The sequence below is a fragment of the Tenrec ecaudatus genome, chromosome 12, assembly GCF_050624435.1.
Source record: "Tenrec ecaudatus isolate mTenEca1 chromosome 12, mTenEca1.hap1, whole genome shotgun sequence".
NCBI lineage: Eukaryota > Metazoa > Chordata > Mammalia > Afrosoricida > Tenrecidae > Tenrec > Tenrec ecaudatus.
The window spans coordinates 27,900,220-27,916,113 of record NC_134541.1 but is presented as its reverse complement, the minus strand read 5'-3'; the positions used below and the strand labels follow the sequence as shown (position 1 = coordinate 27,916,113).

The 15,894-nt window shown below is 40.5% G+C and overlaps 1 protein-coding gene across 1 annotated transcript in view; it reads right to left on the bottom strand.

Annotated features, from left to right (window-relative positions):
* Positions 1-15,003, bottom strand: part of PIGU (phosphatidylinositol glycan anchor biosynthesis class U) — a 106,517-nt gene extending 91,514 nt beyond the window's left edge. Inside the window, exons 1-2 of the mRNA XM_075563749.1 lie at positions 14,839-15,003; positions 1,417-1,481 (exon numbers count right to left, since the gene is read on the bottom strand). Of these exons, the coding sequence (XP_075419864.1) occupies positions 1,417-1,481; positions 14,839-14,968 (195 nt within the window). The 5' untranslated portion in view covers positions 14,969-15,003. The remainder of the gene's footprint in view (positions 1-1,416; positions 1,482-14,838) is intronic.
* Positions 15,004-15,894: the final 891 nt, after the last annotated feature.

Below are 15,894 nucleotides of genomic sequence, written 5' to 3'. Positions count from 1 at the left end.
GCTTTATCATGGCAAGTGTTCTATGTGCACTGAAAAGAATGTATAACCTGCTATTGTTGGATGGATTGTTATATAAACAGCAATTAAGTCAACTTAACTGGTTGACAGTATTGTCCAATTCTTGTTTAGATTTACTCATTTTCTGTCTGCTTGTTCTCTCCGTCATTGAGAGAGGATTACCGAAACCTCCAACTCTGTCCATGGATTTATCTTTTTCTCACTGAGTTCCATAGCTTGTATCTCATGTATTGAGGAGCTCTGTTATTAAGTACACAAACATTCAGAACTATTATATCCTCCTGGTGAGTTGACCGCTTTATCATTATAAAATGACCTTCTTTATCTCTAGTGATATAATTTATATGTTCTGATATGTTCCTCGTTCCCTGTCTCTCTCACTGAAATACAAGCACCATGAGGACGAGGACTATATCTTACTTAGATCTCTAGCATAGTAGTAGGCATTCAGTACACACTTAACAAATACTTACTAAAGGAATGAAGAATAAAAGGATCTGGACTACATATCCCAGATACAGAGCTAGCCATTAAGAATAACTGATTTTTTTCTAAGATGCTACTACCTGCTCTTCAGAAGAGTACAGCGAACTGCATGAAACAAGTAGAGAGGCAATTTCAAGAGTTTGATAAAGAAACATGACAAAGATACACACAAGATTTTGGATCAGATGTAGGAGGATTATCCAATGATAATCCTAGTCCCAATGATGAGAAATGACTTCCAGACGAAAGTAAGACCTAAGGTAGGATCTTAATAGTAGAACCAATCACAAAAAGAAGGAAGTTTTACTTTGTTAATGCCAACTGGCATTGGTTTCCCCCAAGACGATGGTCCTGATCCCCCAGGCCCAGTGACTTATTTCCTCAAGGTGTTTGGTTATGTCTAAGAAGTTTGCCTGGGAACCAACTACAAGAATCTTATGTATAGCTTCCTCCCCTGGGGGATAGACAGCAGAGAATAGGGTGGGGGGAGACGTCAGACAGTGTAACAGATGACAAAATAATAATTTATGCATTATGAAGGGTTCATAATGGAGGGGGGAGATGGGAAGGAGGGATGAGTAGCCGATATTAAGGGCTCAAGTAGAAGGCAGATGTTTTGAGAATGATGATAGCAACAAATGTACATATGTTCTTGACACAGTGGATGTATGTATGGATTGTGATAAGAAGAATTGTACGAGCCCCCAATAAAAAGATTACACACAAAAAAAAGTTTTCCTAACTTAGTCCCCTGTACATTCCACCACATTCATGCATTTATTTGCAGCAAAAGTAAATAGACATATACAAATAGATCTTTTTAAATGCTCATACAAAACAAACAGGTTAGGCTTTGGTATCTTTGACTATAAATTAGTTCCCATACCCAGAGAAGAGAACAGGAACACTTACTTCATGGAATACTGCTCCAGAATAGGGAGACACTCCCACGTCCAACAGAGAGAGGCCTTCAACCACTAAAAAATAAGACAAGTTTCAGACGCCACAAGTCAAAATATCATAGCACACTCCCATGGCCAAACGGGCCTCAGAGTCTATGTGACCCCCTGATGCTTCCCAGCAAGGGCGCTAAGTCTCAAGCTGAGCATTTCCAGTGATGGAACTCTTCCCACAGAGCGTATCTCTTTCCATTGTGTGGCAGTGTTGACACTGTGAGAGTGCTAATGGTAAACTAAAAACCTCTTTCTACCTCCCTTTAGTTTTCACCCACTCTGTAAAGTGTTTTCTTTATAAACATTCTGCTCAGTTCCAAACGGAATAAAACAAGTAAGCAGCTGGTGAGAAATGTTGCTCCTAAAGTGGGACTGGCACCGATTCACACATGCTGCCTGCTTGAGTGTCATTCACAATAATGACACTGTTGGAGGGCAATATATATTTCATAAGCGTGTGTCTCTGACGCAGAAAGTATTGTTTTTATGGTAATTTACCCTAGGGAAATAGTGGATAGGTGCCCAAAAGGATATGTTCATTATAGTGCTTACAATGCTGAAAAGTTGGAATCCAATGTCCACAATGGATGTTTATCAAATAAATTATGACACATATATACAATGGATTATTTTATGGTTAAAATTTACTATGATATAAATAATTCAATAAAACAACTAGTCGGGGAGAAAGAACAACCCTTCCTTAAAGAAGAGTTTTAAGTAAGGAAGATAGAAGAAAAATAGAAAATCACATTTGATAACCGAAAGCACCGAAAGGTCAAGAACTGGATCTTGGAACAATGTAAGGACAACTGGTAATATTTTAAAATATGGCCTAAAAATCAAAGTTAACTTCCTGGTTTAGGTCACTGTACTATTGCTGTATAACATGGCAACATTAAAAACTAAGTTAAAGGTAAACAGTAACGCTAGTTCTACAACTTCTTGAAAAATCTAAAATTTTTTTAAATAGTTAAAATTGAAAAGTATACTACAATCTTTATTTACTGAAGATGTGTCAAAAAATATTTTAAAAAGTAAAATCCAGTCACAAAATAGCATGTAAAATGTTACTGAGTTTTAATTTTAACTATATATAAGCACTCTTATTTAATTATTTGAAAGAATATAAATATACAGTCAGTGAGAAATGCTTGGGAAAGGAAACATAAATGTTTACAGGGCAAACAACTGAGAAGAGGAATTCCATATGGGCTAGCAATACCTCTACTGGGCATATAGCCTAAGACAGCAAGAGCCATAAAAAGAACAGACATATACACTGTGTTCACTGCAGCACTGTTCACAACAGCAAGAAGTTGAAACCAGCCCAAATGCCCATCAGAGAAGAACGGATACAGAAACTTTGGTACAGACCCACAATGGAATATTATGCACTGCTAAAAATTAATGAAGAAACCACAAAGCACGTCATGACATGGATGGACCTGGAGAATATTATGCTGAGTGAAGGTAGTTAATCACAGAAGTAGTATATGAGACCACTACTTTAAGGATAAAAAACAAGGCAAAAACTTACTCTCAAAGGGAAGAGAAGGGTGGTTTCCAAAGAGGTAGGGCAAATGCAGGAAGATGAAGCGGCAGACTAGGAGGCTGACAGGTATTGACTTGGGTGAAAGGGAAGACAGATCCATAAATGAGAGAGGAAAAATCAGAAGTGGTGGGGCAGAATACAGGGTGGGAGCGTTGATGTTAACAGGTAACATCTCTTCTCTGGGTGATAAATTTAAAAAGACTTTTAGTTTCATTGATATTTTCTGCATTTTCTGAATCTTTAGCAGTGAACAGGTATTATTTTATCATTAAAAAATAAATTTTAAAATGATTTTTAATGGATGAGTAAGGATAAAGAAAAACACAAGATGGAGCCATAAAAAGAAACTTAGTCACTGATACCAAGGGCTCTCTCTAGTAGAATGTTTTGAGAACGATGATGGCAACAAATGTACATACGTGGTTGACACAATGGAGGATGTATGGATTGTGATGAGTTGTACGAGCCCCCAATAAAATGATTAAAACAAAGAGAAAGAAAATGATGATGGCAACATATGTACAAATGTGCTTGACACATGGATGGAAGTATGGATTGTGATGAGAGCTGTAAGAGTCCCCAATAAAATGATATTTTTAAAAGAAGAAAGTTAGTTATACAATTCTTTGCACCATGAAATAAACAAAGCCCTGTTGCTCAGATACAGTAATAGATCCTAATATAAAGACCCAAAAGAAACTGCCCTCAAAGAGCCTCATGAAGAAGAGGCTGTGCGGCACTATTAGTAAATGTTCACGGACAACTTGACTAGAGGCCCAACGAGATGATCCATGCAATCATTTCACAAAGCATCTCTCAAACTGAGGCAATGGCGTCCTATGGCAGAGCAATAATGCAATTCTACAGAGGACCAACGTGCTATCTGGGAACATCGCTAGCCACTCAACTTGTTCCTGTCAGATTCACAGCTTCAGAATTCCACAGGGTCAATTCTATTGTCTTATAGGGTCACTATGAGTTGAAATTGACTCTGACAGTGAAATTTCAGTCGGTGAGTCTTGAGTTGATTTCAACTCAGTGGCCCTACAAGGCAGAATAAAATCGACCCTGTGGAATTCTGAGGCTGTAAATCTTACAGGAACAAAATGCCTCATCTTTCTCCCCCAGATTGGCTGGTGGGTTTGAACTAATGTCCTTGAAATTAGCAACCTAATATGTAACCCACTGTGCCACCAGGGCTCCTTGCTCTCCATTAGGCTAGCTTAATTCAAAGGGAGACTTTTTTAGTAGCTGGAAAAAGAGGCAGGTGGTACTTCATTCAGATAATTGTCTAAACTGTAATTTTAAAAAAAGATATTGCATACCAGAATTTATTAAACTATTCTCTGGCAAGTGGCTGACATATGCTTCTGCTGTCTTGAAGGCTGAATATGACAATGTTTCATTCTGTTGTGCATAGGGTCACAATGAATAGGAATAACAACCTACAATAGCATGTTCATTGCAGCACCATTCACAATAGCAAAAGATAGAAACAACCTAAATGTCCATCACTAGATGAGAGACTAACAAACTTTGGTACATATGGAATACTATGCAGCCATAAAGAATAATGGCAAATTCTCCTCACCCCCCACCACCATGACCCTAGCGATGCCTCTCACTTTGGACTAGACTGGAGCATGTACACAGCTGTAGATGAGAGATAAGAGCTCAGGACACACGCAAACCAGGAGCGAGTTTGGGAAGAGAGATACCAGATGGGAAGGGTGAAGGTGGTGGGGGGGAGAAGAGGAAACTAATTGACACACAACCACACACACACTCCTCCAGGGGAAAGAACAGAAACCATGGGGGAAGGGAGACAGTGGTCGGTGTGAGAGATGGAAATAATAATTTATAATCTATCAAGGTGTCATTCATGAGGGTGGTGGAAAGAGAAGGAGATGACACCAAAGGCTCAATAGAAAGTAACTCTAGAAAAGAATGATGGCAACATATGTACAAATATGCCTGACACAACTGATGTATGGATTGTAATAAGCTTTGTAAGAGCTCTCAATAAATGGTTTTAAAAACTAACAAAAAAGAATCCTGGCAAATTCTTAAAATATACTACAACATGGATGAATCTGGAGAACAGTATGCTGTTGAAATAAGTCAATCTCAAAAGAAATAATAATAATACATAACTGATCAAGGATTCACAAGGATGAGAGGGTTGGGGAGGGAGGGGGAAAAAGAGGAGCTGATATCAAGACTCAAGTAAAAAGAAAATGTTTTGGAAATGTTTCTGGCAAAATACGTACAAGTGTGCTTAATACAACTGAATGATGGAATGTCTAAGATTTGTAAGAGTCCCCCCCAATAAAATGATTAAAAACAGCGCAACAGCAACAAAAGATCAACTAAACGTCTAAGATCTCATAAAACTTTAATACTTAAAGACTTCTCTGAAAATGTAAAACAAGAAACTATAGACTGGGAAACCATTTTTAGTCTATAAGTTTGTTGTACTTCTCAAATGTGCTAAATAAGATCTCTTTAAAGTGCTGAACAGCAAAGATATCACTTTTGAGGACTAAAGTGCGTCTGGCCCAAGCTGTGGCATTTTCATTTGCCTCATATCTGTGTGGAAGTTGGATGACAAATAAGGAAGACCCAAGAAGAATTGATGCATTTGAATTACGGTTTTTGCAAAGAATATTAAAAGGACTGTGGACTGCTGGAAGAACAAACAAATCTGTCTTGAAAGAAGTACGGCCAGAATGCTCCTTAGAAGCAAACATGGGACGGGGGAAAAAAAAAAAGAGGACTTGATGCAAAGGGCTTAAGTGGAGAGCAAACGCTTTGAAAATGATGAGGGCAAAGAATGTTCGATGTGCTTTATACAATTGATGTATGTATATGTATGGATTGTGATAAGAGTAATAAAATGTAAAAAAAAAAAAAAGAAGAAGAAGCAAAGATGGGAAAACTTTGTCTCATGTTCTTTGAACATGTTGCCAGGAGAGACTAGGTTCTGGAAAAGGACATCATGCTTGGTAAAGCAGACCAAACCAAAAAAACAAACTCACTGCTATCAAATTGATTCTGATTCATAGTAGCTTTATAAGTCTACCTAACCCCCTCCCAGAGGATGGACAACAGAAAAGTGGGTGAAGGGAGACATCAGGCCATGTAAGGCATGAAAAAATAATAATAATTTATAAATTATCAAGGGTTCATGAGGGAGGGATGGTAGGGGAGGGAGGGGAAAAATGATAAGCTGATACCAAGGGCTCAAACAGAAAGAAAATGTTTTGAAAATGATGATTGCAACAAATGTACAAATGTGCTTGACACAATGGATGTATGTATGGATTGTGATAAGAGTTGTATGAGCCCCCAATAAAGTGATTTTTTTTTTAAGGCTGAATAGAATTGTCCTTTTTGGAATCCATGGTTGCAAATCTTTATGGTGACGGAAAGCCTCAGTATTCTCCCCCAGATCAATTGGGGGGTTGGAACCACTTGCGGTTAACTGTCCAACGCATAACCTCCCACACGCTCAGGGCTCCTTTGGTAAAACCGAGGGTCGGTGAGAAAAGAGGAAGACCCTCAGCGACATGGACTGACACTGTAGCTGCAAGCACGGGCTTGACCACGCCCCTGTGGGCAGGGCGCAGAACGGCAGTGTTTCCTTTTGTGAGTGAGGGCAAACCTGACAACTAACACCCCAAGATTGGGGAAACACTTGGCAATGACATATCCAACAAGGGACTCATCTGAAATTTTTATAGACAACTGCAAGTTCTCAATACCAAGAAGACCAACAATATAATTTAAAACTGGGCTGAAAAATAAAAAATTAAAATGGCCGAAGACAAGAACAGTTACTTTACCAAAGACATTTGAGTGGCTTACAAACACATGAAGAAATGTTCACTCTCTTTACCCATTAAAGAAAAACCAACTCATTGCCATCAAGCCAATGCTGACAATGACAGGATAAAAGCGCTCTTGTGGGTATCTGAGACGGTAACTGTCTGTGGGAATAAAAAGCCCATCTTTCTCCCCAGAGCGGTTGATGGTTTTAAACTGCCAACCTCGTGGCTCATAGCCCCGTGTGTAATCACCACACTGCCAGGGTTCTCTTTACCCACTAGAGAGACAAACCAAAGCAACTATTAGATATCATCTCATCCCAACAATGGCAAAGTTCAATAAATGAGTAAAAAAAAAAAGTGAGATACTGGAGCCTTGGTGCACTAGTGCTGGGACTGTAATATGGTACAAACTTTGTGAAAAACTGTATAGGCGTCCTTGAGTTGAATATAAAAACACCACTGAATCTAGCATGCCCACTAACTATATATCCCAAAGAAATAAGACTCAGAACATAAACAGCACTGTATCAATGACATGGATGACTAGATAAACAATGGTACCTAAGCAAAATGGAATATCAAGGAAGAATCCATAAAATGCCGCATATTCCTGAAGGACATTGCACTAAATGAAATACATCAGTCACAAAATGATAAATATTATATAAGCCCACTATTATAAAGTCAAGGAAAGGTACACACACACACACACACACACACAAACACACAGATTGATGGTTAGGAGGGATAGGAATGAAGAGGGCGGAAAATCACTAACTAGAGACTAGGCACACATTAATTGAGGTGAAGGGAAAGGCAATAAGCAAGAAGGGAGTGATCAGCACAAAATCACTAAAGAAAAGGAAGATACGGAGAGAAACCCAAGAATTTTAGAAAATAAATATATTGTATATACTCGTGTATAAGCCAAGTTTTCAGCACATTTTTAATGCAGTTTTTGTGGTAAAATTAGGTGCCTTGGCTGATATTCGGGTCGACTTATACTCAAGTATATATGGTGTCTATACTATTGCATACACAATCTCGCATTATCAGAAATAACAAACATTAATCTACAAATGGACACACAAGCAGACAGGAAAGAGAAATAGGTATGAGTAGGTAAAAGGGACCATACTCGTAACCATAGAGAAGTTGGGCAGATAATATTTCTACAAACATGTTTGTATGTACCATAAACACATCTTATTTTTATAATAGAGCAAACAGGGGACAAAGGTATGTCATCTTAGTCATAAGCAAACATCTGCAGGGAATAAGCCACTGGGCCTGGAGGCTTGGGGCCATAGCTGTGGGAGCTTCAAAGTCAACTGTGGATCATAGCTCACAAAGACAATACTTTCCAACCTTCTTTGGTGAGCTGTTGCAACTGGAGGTTAAAAAGCTTGCAAGAGGCCACCTAACGTGCAACTATTCGTCTCTCCCTATCTGAAGCAAAGAGTGCAGAAAACCAAGCAAAGAGACGTGGAAACAATTAATCCACAGGGCTAACGGCTCACATGAAGCTCAGTCTCCTCAACCCTGAGACCAGAAAAACGAGAGGGTACCTGGCTACCACTGCAACTACTCTGAAAAAAATCACAATAGACGGCCTTGGATAGAGTGAGGAAAAAAAATCTCAAAATGGTATCTATATATATATATATATATAACCAGGTTTATTGGTTTGATGGAGACTGCAGAAACCCGTGACATTATGGTCCTTGGCCATTCTTCACAATTAGACCAGAACTCACGCTCACTGTTCAGCTTTCAGCCAAACAACAGACATTTTTATAGGGTGCACAGTAGCACCTTAGAACATAAACTCAAACAGGCAACAATGGACAGGAAAGGACTGGGAAACGGTCAGCACAAGACAGGAGTGAGAAGAGTGCTATTCCATTGTGGGCACTGCAATCAATGTCATGGAACTAAAAGTGCACGCACTGCTGAATGGAAAATCCATTTGCTCTTATACCATGACGCAAAGCACAGTAAAAGTATAAACAGGTAAACCAAAACAAAGCACAAATATCATACGATCTCAGTACTATAGAAACACAAGAATAAATACACACCCAGGAAGCAACATTCTTGGTGATCAATATTTTGAAGTCTTCTTGAATGCACATATGAGTATGAGGAGGTAACCCCCCAAAAAACGGAACTGTGCTGGGCAGAGAGGAACTTTCGTTAATAAGCATTTTTCCCACTAATCGAGCATCCAGCAACTTGCTCTGAGTTCATGCACCCAGCAGTGTCACCTGGGAAGGTTCTCTCTGGTCATAGTGAATTATTTTGTAAAAACACTTTACCTCGAACCCTGTTTTTTGTGATGGTTGACTTCAGAGAATAGCGCGCGGCTGTGAAATTTTGTTTCCTGCTCAGGAAAAATGCCACACAAACTGTTGTGATGTGGGACACAGTTTACAAAGACAGCACTACGGGAAAAACTCAAGTGTATGAGTGGTTTTCTCACTTCAAAAAAGGTGAAATGTCAACTGATGACAAACCTTATTCTGGATGTTCATGAATTTCCCAAAAGGGCAAAAATGTCGACTTGTAGTGCATTTGAAGTTTTTGGAGTTCATTCCACCAGGTCAGACTGTTAATCAAACTTTCTATTTAAAGGTTCTGAAAAAAATGCATAACAGTGTATGGCAAAAAAGGCCTGATTTGTGGCAGACACAGGACAGGTTTTGCCACCCATGATAATACACCTGCTCATGCAAACATCTCAGTGAGCCAATTTTGGGCAATAAACAGCATGCCTCTCTTGCCTAACACACCTTATTCACCTGACCTCACTCCATATGAGTCCTTTTAGTTTCCATGAATGAAGAGGGACATGAAAGGACAGCGATTTGATGAAATAGAAGAGGTGAAAAAAAAATTAGGGAGGTGCTGTCAGCCATACAACAGATGAGTTTGAAAAATGTTTCCAAGAATGGAATCGCAGATTTGACAAATGTATTAAGTGTAATGGAGAGTACTTTGTAGGTGAAAAGATTGTTTTGTAAAAAAACAAAACAAAATTAAATACATAGCTTTTCTTCAGAGCTAGCCAAACAATTTGCAGGATTGGGCTACTAGGTTTGAGGGCTTAGGACCACAGTCTTGGAGAGCAATTCGGTGAGTTGGCAACATGGTATAACATAGTCCATCAAGATCATTCTACATTCTAGTTTGGTGAGTAGCATCAGGGTTAGAAACTTGTTAAAAGATAATCTATAATAATTGGTCACTACACATCTGTGTAAAAGAGGAAGGTAGCAAGCAAAGACTCAAAGAAAAAACTAGTGTATAATACTGTTTACACAAACCTCCGCCTCACAGAACTGGATGGTGCCCAGCTACTACAACTGACTGGGCGGAGCACACTGGACGATCTCAGATAGAATAGGGAAAAAATAAAAAACAAAGCTCAAATTCCTTTAAAAAAATTGCTAGACTTATTGGACTAGTAGACCAGAAGAACCCCCAAGACTAACATCTGGAATGCTCTTTAAGCTTGGAACTCAAACTACTCCTGAAGGTCACCTATTGGCTCATAAAATAAATACGACCGGTGAATACTGTGCTCCTCTAACAATCAGCTAAATGACGCCTACTGGTCAACATTCAAGACCAAAGAGAGAAAGCAAAGGGGCAAGGAAGCTAGACTAACGGAAGGAGAACCACCACAATGGAAATAATGACACAGTGCAAAGTCTAACAAACGTCAATGACTAATATGTATACAATTAGTTAAATGACAACCTAATTTGCTCCAGAATCACAATTTTTAAAATCATTTTATTGAGGGCGCTTACAACTTTTATTACAATCCATATATCAACTGTATCAGGCATATTTGTACATAGGCTACCAACATTCTTTTCTAGACAATTTCATTTTTTTCTTTTTTGGATCATTATAGAGGGCTCTTTTTTTATTCACACCGACCACTGTCTCCTTCCCCCATGGTTTCCGTTGTTCTTCCCCCTGGAGGGTGTGTGTGGTTGTGTGTTGATCATTGTGATCGGTTCAGAATCACAAGTTTTTAAAAATTTTGTGGGGGAGGGAGAGAAAAAAAATGTTTTTGAAGGACCAAGGAAATTTGAAAAATCCCATTAAGTAAACAGAAAAATCCCATACTGCATATGTGTTAGACTGCATTCTGCAAGGCCAGCCTTGCAGACCCCCAGCTGCGCGCTATAGGAAAAAGATGAGACTTTCCACTCCCGTAAAGAGTTAAAGTCTTGGACACCCACAGGGGCAGTTCTACCTTGTCCTATAGAGTCATCATGGGTTGGAATCAACTCGATGGCAGTGAGTTTGTTATTTTGAGTTTAGTCATAACTGTTTTAAGTAAGATCAATCTATAAAGGCAAAAATCAGACAAAGTTTAAGGAGAAACAAGGTATTTACAGAGCCCCAATGTTCTTACTGGTTTTGACTCCCAAAATGTTTTTTAATTACAAAGGCAAAACTTTATAGTGGAGAAAGTTAACGCACTCCCTTAACCAAGGGATTAAAGTTAATATCATCAGAAATAAGACATTTTCATATCAAGTACTCCTGAGACAATGCACTGAGATGGAAAGGCACATCATCTCAATGATATCCTTCCCCTCAAGCCCCTTAGCTCAATTTAATCATGAGAAAACATCACACAAATCCAATTGAGACACATAAATATACATAAATATCTGACTAGCACTCTTCAAAAGTGTTAAAGTGATCTAAAAAAAGGAAACAGAAGAAAACTCGCTGCCATCGAGTAGATTCCAAAATTGCTTTACAGGACAGATAAGAGTAGAACTAACTGTCCCTGTAGATTTCTCACACAGTAAATCTTTATGAGAGTAGAAAGCCTCCTCTATCTCCTGCAGATCAGCTGGTGGCTTCAAACTATTGACCTGGCGGTTGGCAACCCAATGTCTAACCCACTACACACCACCAGGGCAAAGACATGGAAAGGCTGTGGAATTGTCACAGATTAGAGAAGACTAAGGAGACATGACAGCTAAATGTAATATAGGATCTGCACTACATTTTGGAAACTGAAAAAAATTAGTAATTCCACATAATAACAGTTTAGTTAATAGTATTGTATCAATATTATTCTTTTAGTTTTGATCATCTGTTGTAAAATGCTGACAAAGAAAGTGGGGTGAAAGGTATAGGAGTTCTCTGTACTATTTTTGCAACACCTTTGTAAGTCTAAAATGATATCAAATAAAAAGTTAAAATGAAATTAACAAAAAAAGTAGTGGTTTGCAATCTCTGGATTCAGATACCAATCTTCAGGCAATACAGGGGGCAAAACAACATGTTGAACTCTACTATAAATATACAGTTAGGAAAAAAGCATCTACAGGCCAAATGGCTTGAGTCCTTCAATGGGAAAATACTACAGAAAAAGGAAAAAAAGAATCCACAGAGAATTTAATGACATAGACAAACGTACTTTTTTTTCCAAAACCATTTATTGGGAACTAATATAGATATGTCATTCCATAGTTTAATCACATCAAGCAGTACTGTACAATTGCTACCACAATCAGTTTCAAAACATCCTTTCTTCATGAACACCTTGACATCAGTTCCCCTTTACTGTGCCCCCACCTTCACCCCCAAACATATATATATATTTTTTATAGTCAACACTAAACTAGAGGGTTTGGGGCATGCTCATTTAGTGTTAACCCTTTTTAAAAAATGCAAAGATATCATTACTTAAAAGTCAAGAGATTAGCTACTTATAAGGCTGTGGTTGGAATGGGGGATATGGAAGCTTCCAGAAAGAGTGGCAAAGTTCCAATTCCTGATTTAGATGATAGTTACAGAAACATTCACCTTATAATAATTCACTGGGGAAATACATTTGTTCCATGTGGTTTTTTGATTCTGCATTTTATGGTTTAATAAGAAGCGGTTGGGGTTTTTTTTAAGTAGTAGCATCAGAGGTGTTCCTACTGATCATGGTTCTCATCTGAAATGGGTTTCTAGAGGGGCACCAATGGCTCGACCCTCCGTCCTGAATTCAAGAAGCCCTTGCCAGATGGATTGATGAAGCGGCTGCTAAAATGAACTCAAAGATAAGAACAGCTGTGAGGACGTGCAAGACCAGGCAGTGGTTCTGTTACGCACAGGGGCGACATGAGTCAGGACTCCTAAACTTTAGGGCCCAAGGCTGAAGAAGGTCCAAAGCAGAGCCAAAGGTTCTCATATTTTTACTGACAGGTTGTTACACAAGAGTATATAGAGTAGACCCTGGTGGAACAACTATGCCCAAAGCTTGCTAGCTCTTCACATGAACATTAGCCATGGCACTTTGGGCAAATGACTTCATCTCTCTGTACCTCTATTTTTGAATGAGACTAATCTAGGAATCCCTGAGTGGAGCAAACTGAGTGGTTCAAACTCAGCCAGCAGTCCTGCAGCAAAAAGATCTGCCAACCCGCATCCAAGAATATCCTAGGAACCAGTTCTATTCTGTCACATGGAGTCATGAGTAGGCATGGACTTGATGCCACCCACCAACTATACACTTAACAGAGGCAGGTCATATAATGTGCCGTGAGCACATGGGAGGAGGAGCTAACATTGCTTTGGGTTTCCTGGTGCTCAAAAGAAAGAGTCAGGTGGCTTCATTTCAGTTCAATAAATAATTACATACAAAGACATCAAAGCCAACTTCTTAACATCTCACACATGAATTGCTTGAATTCTCTAAATCTAAGTTTCCTCCTTATAAAATGGGGTGGGATAACAGCACCTATCTCAGAGAATTGCTGTTAAGATTAAATGAGAAAAAGTATATAAACAACTGATCAGACACTATTTTTAAACCCATAGCTCCATTCATAAAGCCCTCATTTAATCTAAAAAAACCAAAATAAAATAAACCAAACCTTCATTTATTATGCCATTCCAAAAGGTCTATGAGATTATATTAAAATTAGCAGTTAAAAAGCCTTCAATGGCATGAAGGGAACTTTTGGGGTGCTGGTAATGTTCTGAGTTTTTTTTTCATCTGAATAACTTCATTGAACTCTATGCTTCATTATATGACCATTTTATGTATATTAAACTTCAATAAAAAGTTTTGTTTTCAACTTTCAAATTCTGGCCCCAGTAAACCCTCGACCTATTACTCTCCTACACTGAGCAGGTGTTTTTTGTCCTTGAATATTATTTGATCCTGTGTATCTTCTGCTACCTAGACTTGCCCCACTGTCTAATCTCCCTTTCTGAGTCCTACATCCTTTAAGAGTAAGCTCAAATCCCAAGTCCGGAGGAAGCTGGAAAAGGAAGAATTATTCGGGGTCACAGACGTTCTGGAAGGTACTGGGTGGGCACAGGAGTACACTTTTCCTACAAGATAGTTATAATCTTGTCTGTCAAGCAGGTTATAACTATCTGTCACACCAGCCTGTGGCTCCTCCGGCCCAAATTGTCTCGTTAAGTGCTAGAATAAAGCAATTGTTTAATGAAGCGTTTCAAGAAATATGAAAGAACGGTAGAAGAAACTGCACTGTAAACCCCACACTGAGAAGAGGCAGCTAAACACACACACATTCCTGGATTAGGCAAACTGGTCCCCTCACCCCCGTTCCCTTACACACCATCCTCTATCTCAGGGGACAGCCCACTAGCCAGCGCCAAATCCCTATCACCCCGAAAACCCCACCCCACCCAGCACCACCTCCTTTAATTCCAGTCTCCCTGGGGCCACGCCTGAGATCAGGACCCTCCACGGGACACGCCCCCTCGGAGCTCCACTCCGCAGGTGGTCCGGCCGCCCGAACCCGCGCCTCGGAGCCCCGCCCACGCCCCCCCTCAGCGGCCCGCCCTCCGCCTCCGCGCCCCACCCCGTCCCGAAGGCCCCAGAGCGGCTCAGTCCCTTCGGAGCCGCGCGCTCCCGGCCGCGGTGCCCGCCTCCCCTTCACGGGAGCCCGGACAGCGCAGGCGGGGCCTGGCCGCCTCCTCGCGCCAGTGGCCTCACCTCTCTTCCAAGAGCTCAGTGGGGACACCACCTCCACCCGCTCGGAAATGAACTCGGCCAGGCTGGAGCGGAACAAGGCCGCCCGCACGGTCACAGCCACCACCAGCACCAGGGCCAAGGGAGCCGCCATGCTAGCCGGGGCGGGCGCGCGGGCGGGGAGGAAAGGCGAGGCGGAAGAGGCTCGCGGCCCGGGCGCCGCCCGCTGTAGTCCTGCAGGCTCCCGCGCGCCGCCTCGGCCGCCGGGGCCGCCGAGTTGGAGACTCACACTCCCAGGAAGCCTTGCGGCGCGGCCGGCGGGGACTACGGAGCGCGGGGCGGCTCAAGCTTATGGCAAACCGTTGGCTGACACCTCGGGGAAACGCGACCGTGAAACCGAGCGGGAGCTAAAGCGCTAATCTGACGGGGGGCAGTTTTCTTCCTGAGATTGTGAGCGCGTTTATAAAGTTAGTCTCACTCCTTTGTGTGTGTTTTCCATGGAATGTTTCGTTTCTGTATATTTAAAGGGTATGGCATATTGATTCATTTTCTAGTCTACAATTGTTTCTTGCACGCCAGCTTGACGCTAGGGCAGTGAATTGGGGATCTGAGGATACATTTTGGAATAGTAGACAGATTCATCCGCTTTGTAAGCTTGAACAAATTGCTCTATCTTTCTGGACCTCGTCTGAAATGTGCTGATGCAGGCTCGCTTTAGAAATGTTGACCGATTTTGTAAATCGGTGATTAAACACAACCATTATTAAAAATTAAGAGAACTAACTGCAAATAATTTATATTCAAAACAATGACAATGAATACTCAAAACTCATTACGTTCTCATCATTTTGCCTCATCTACAGTCTTTATTGGTGCTCGAGTATGTTTACCAATTGTATCTTGGTGGCAGAAATACTATAAAATGGTAATACCGCTGTCCTTAAATAACCCGTCGGGAACCTCAGATTCGTAGCCTGTATCTGCCTTCTGGGATGGTTAACACTACCGAAATCAGTAAACATTGCCAATTGGGACATGTTGGTTCGGAGAGCCAGTTAATAAGCATTAAGCAGCATACCA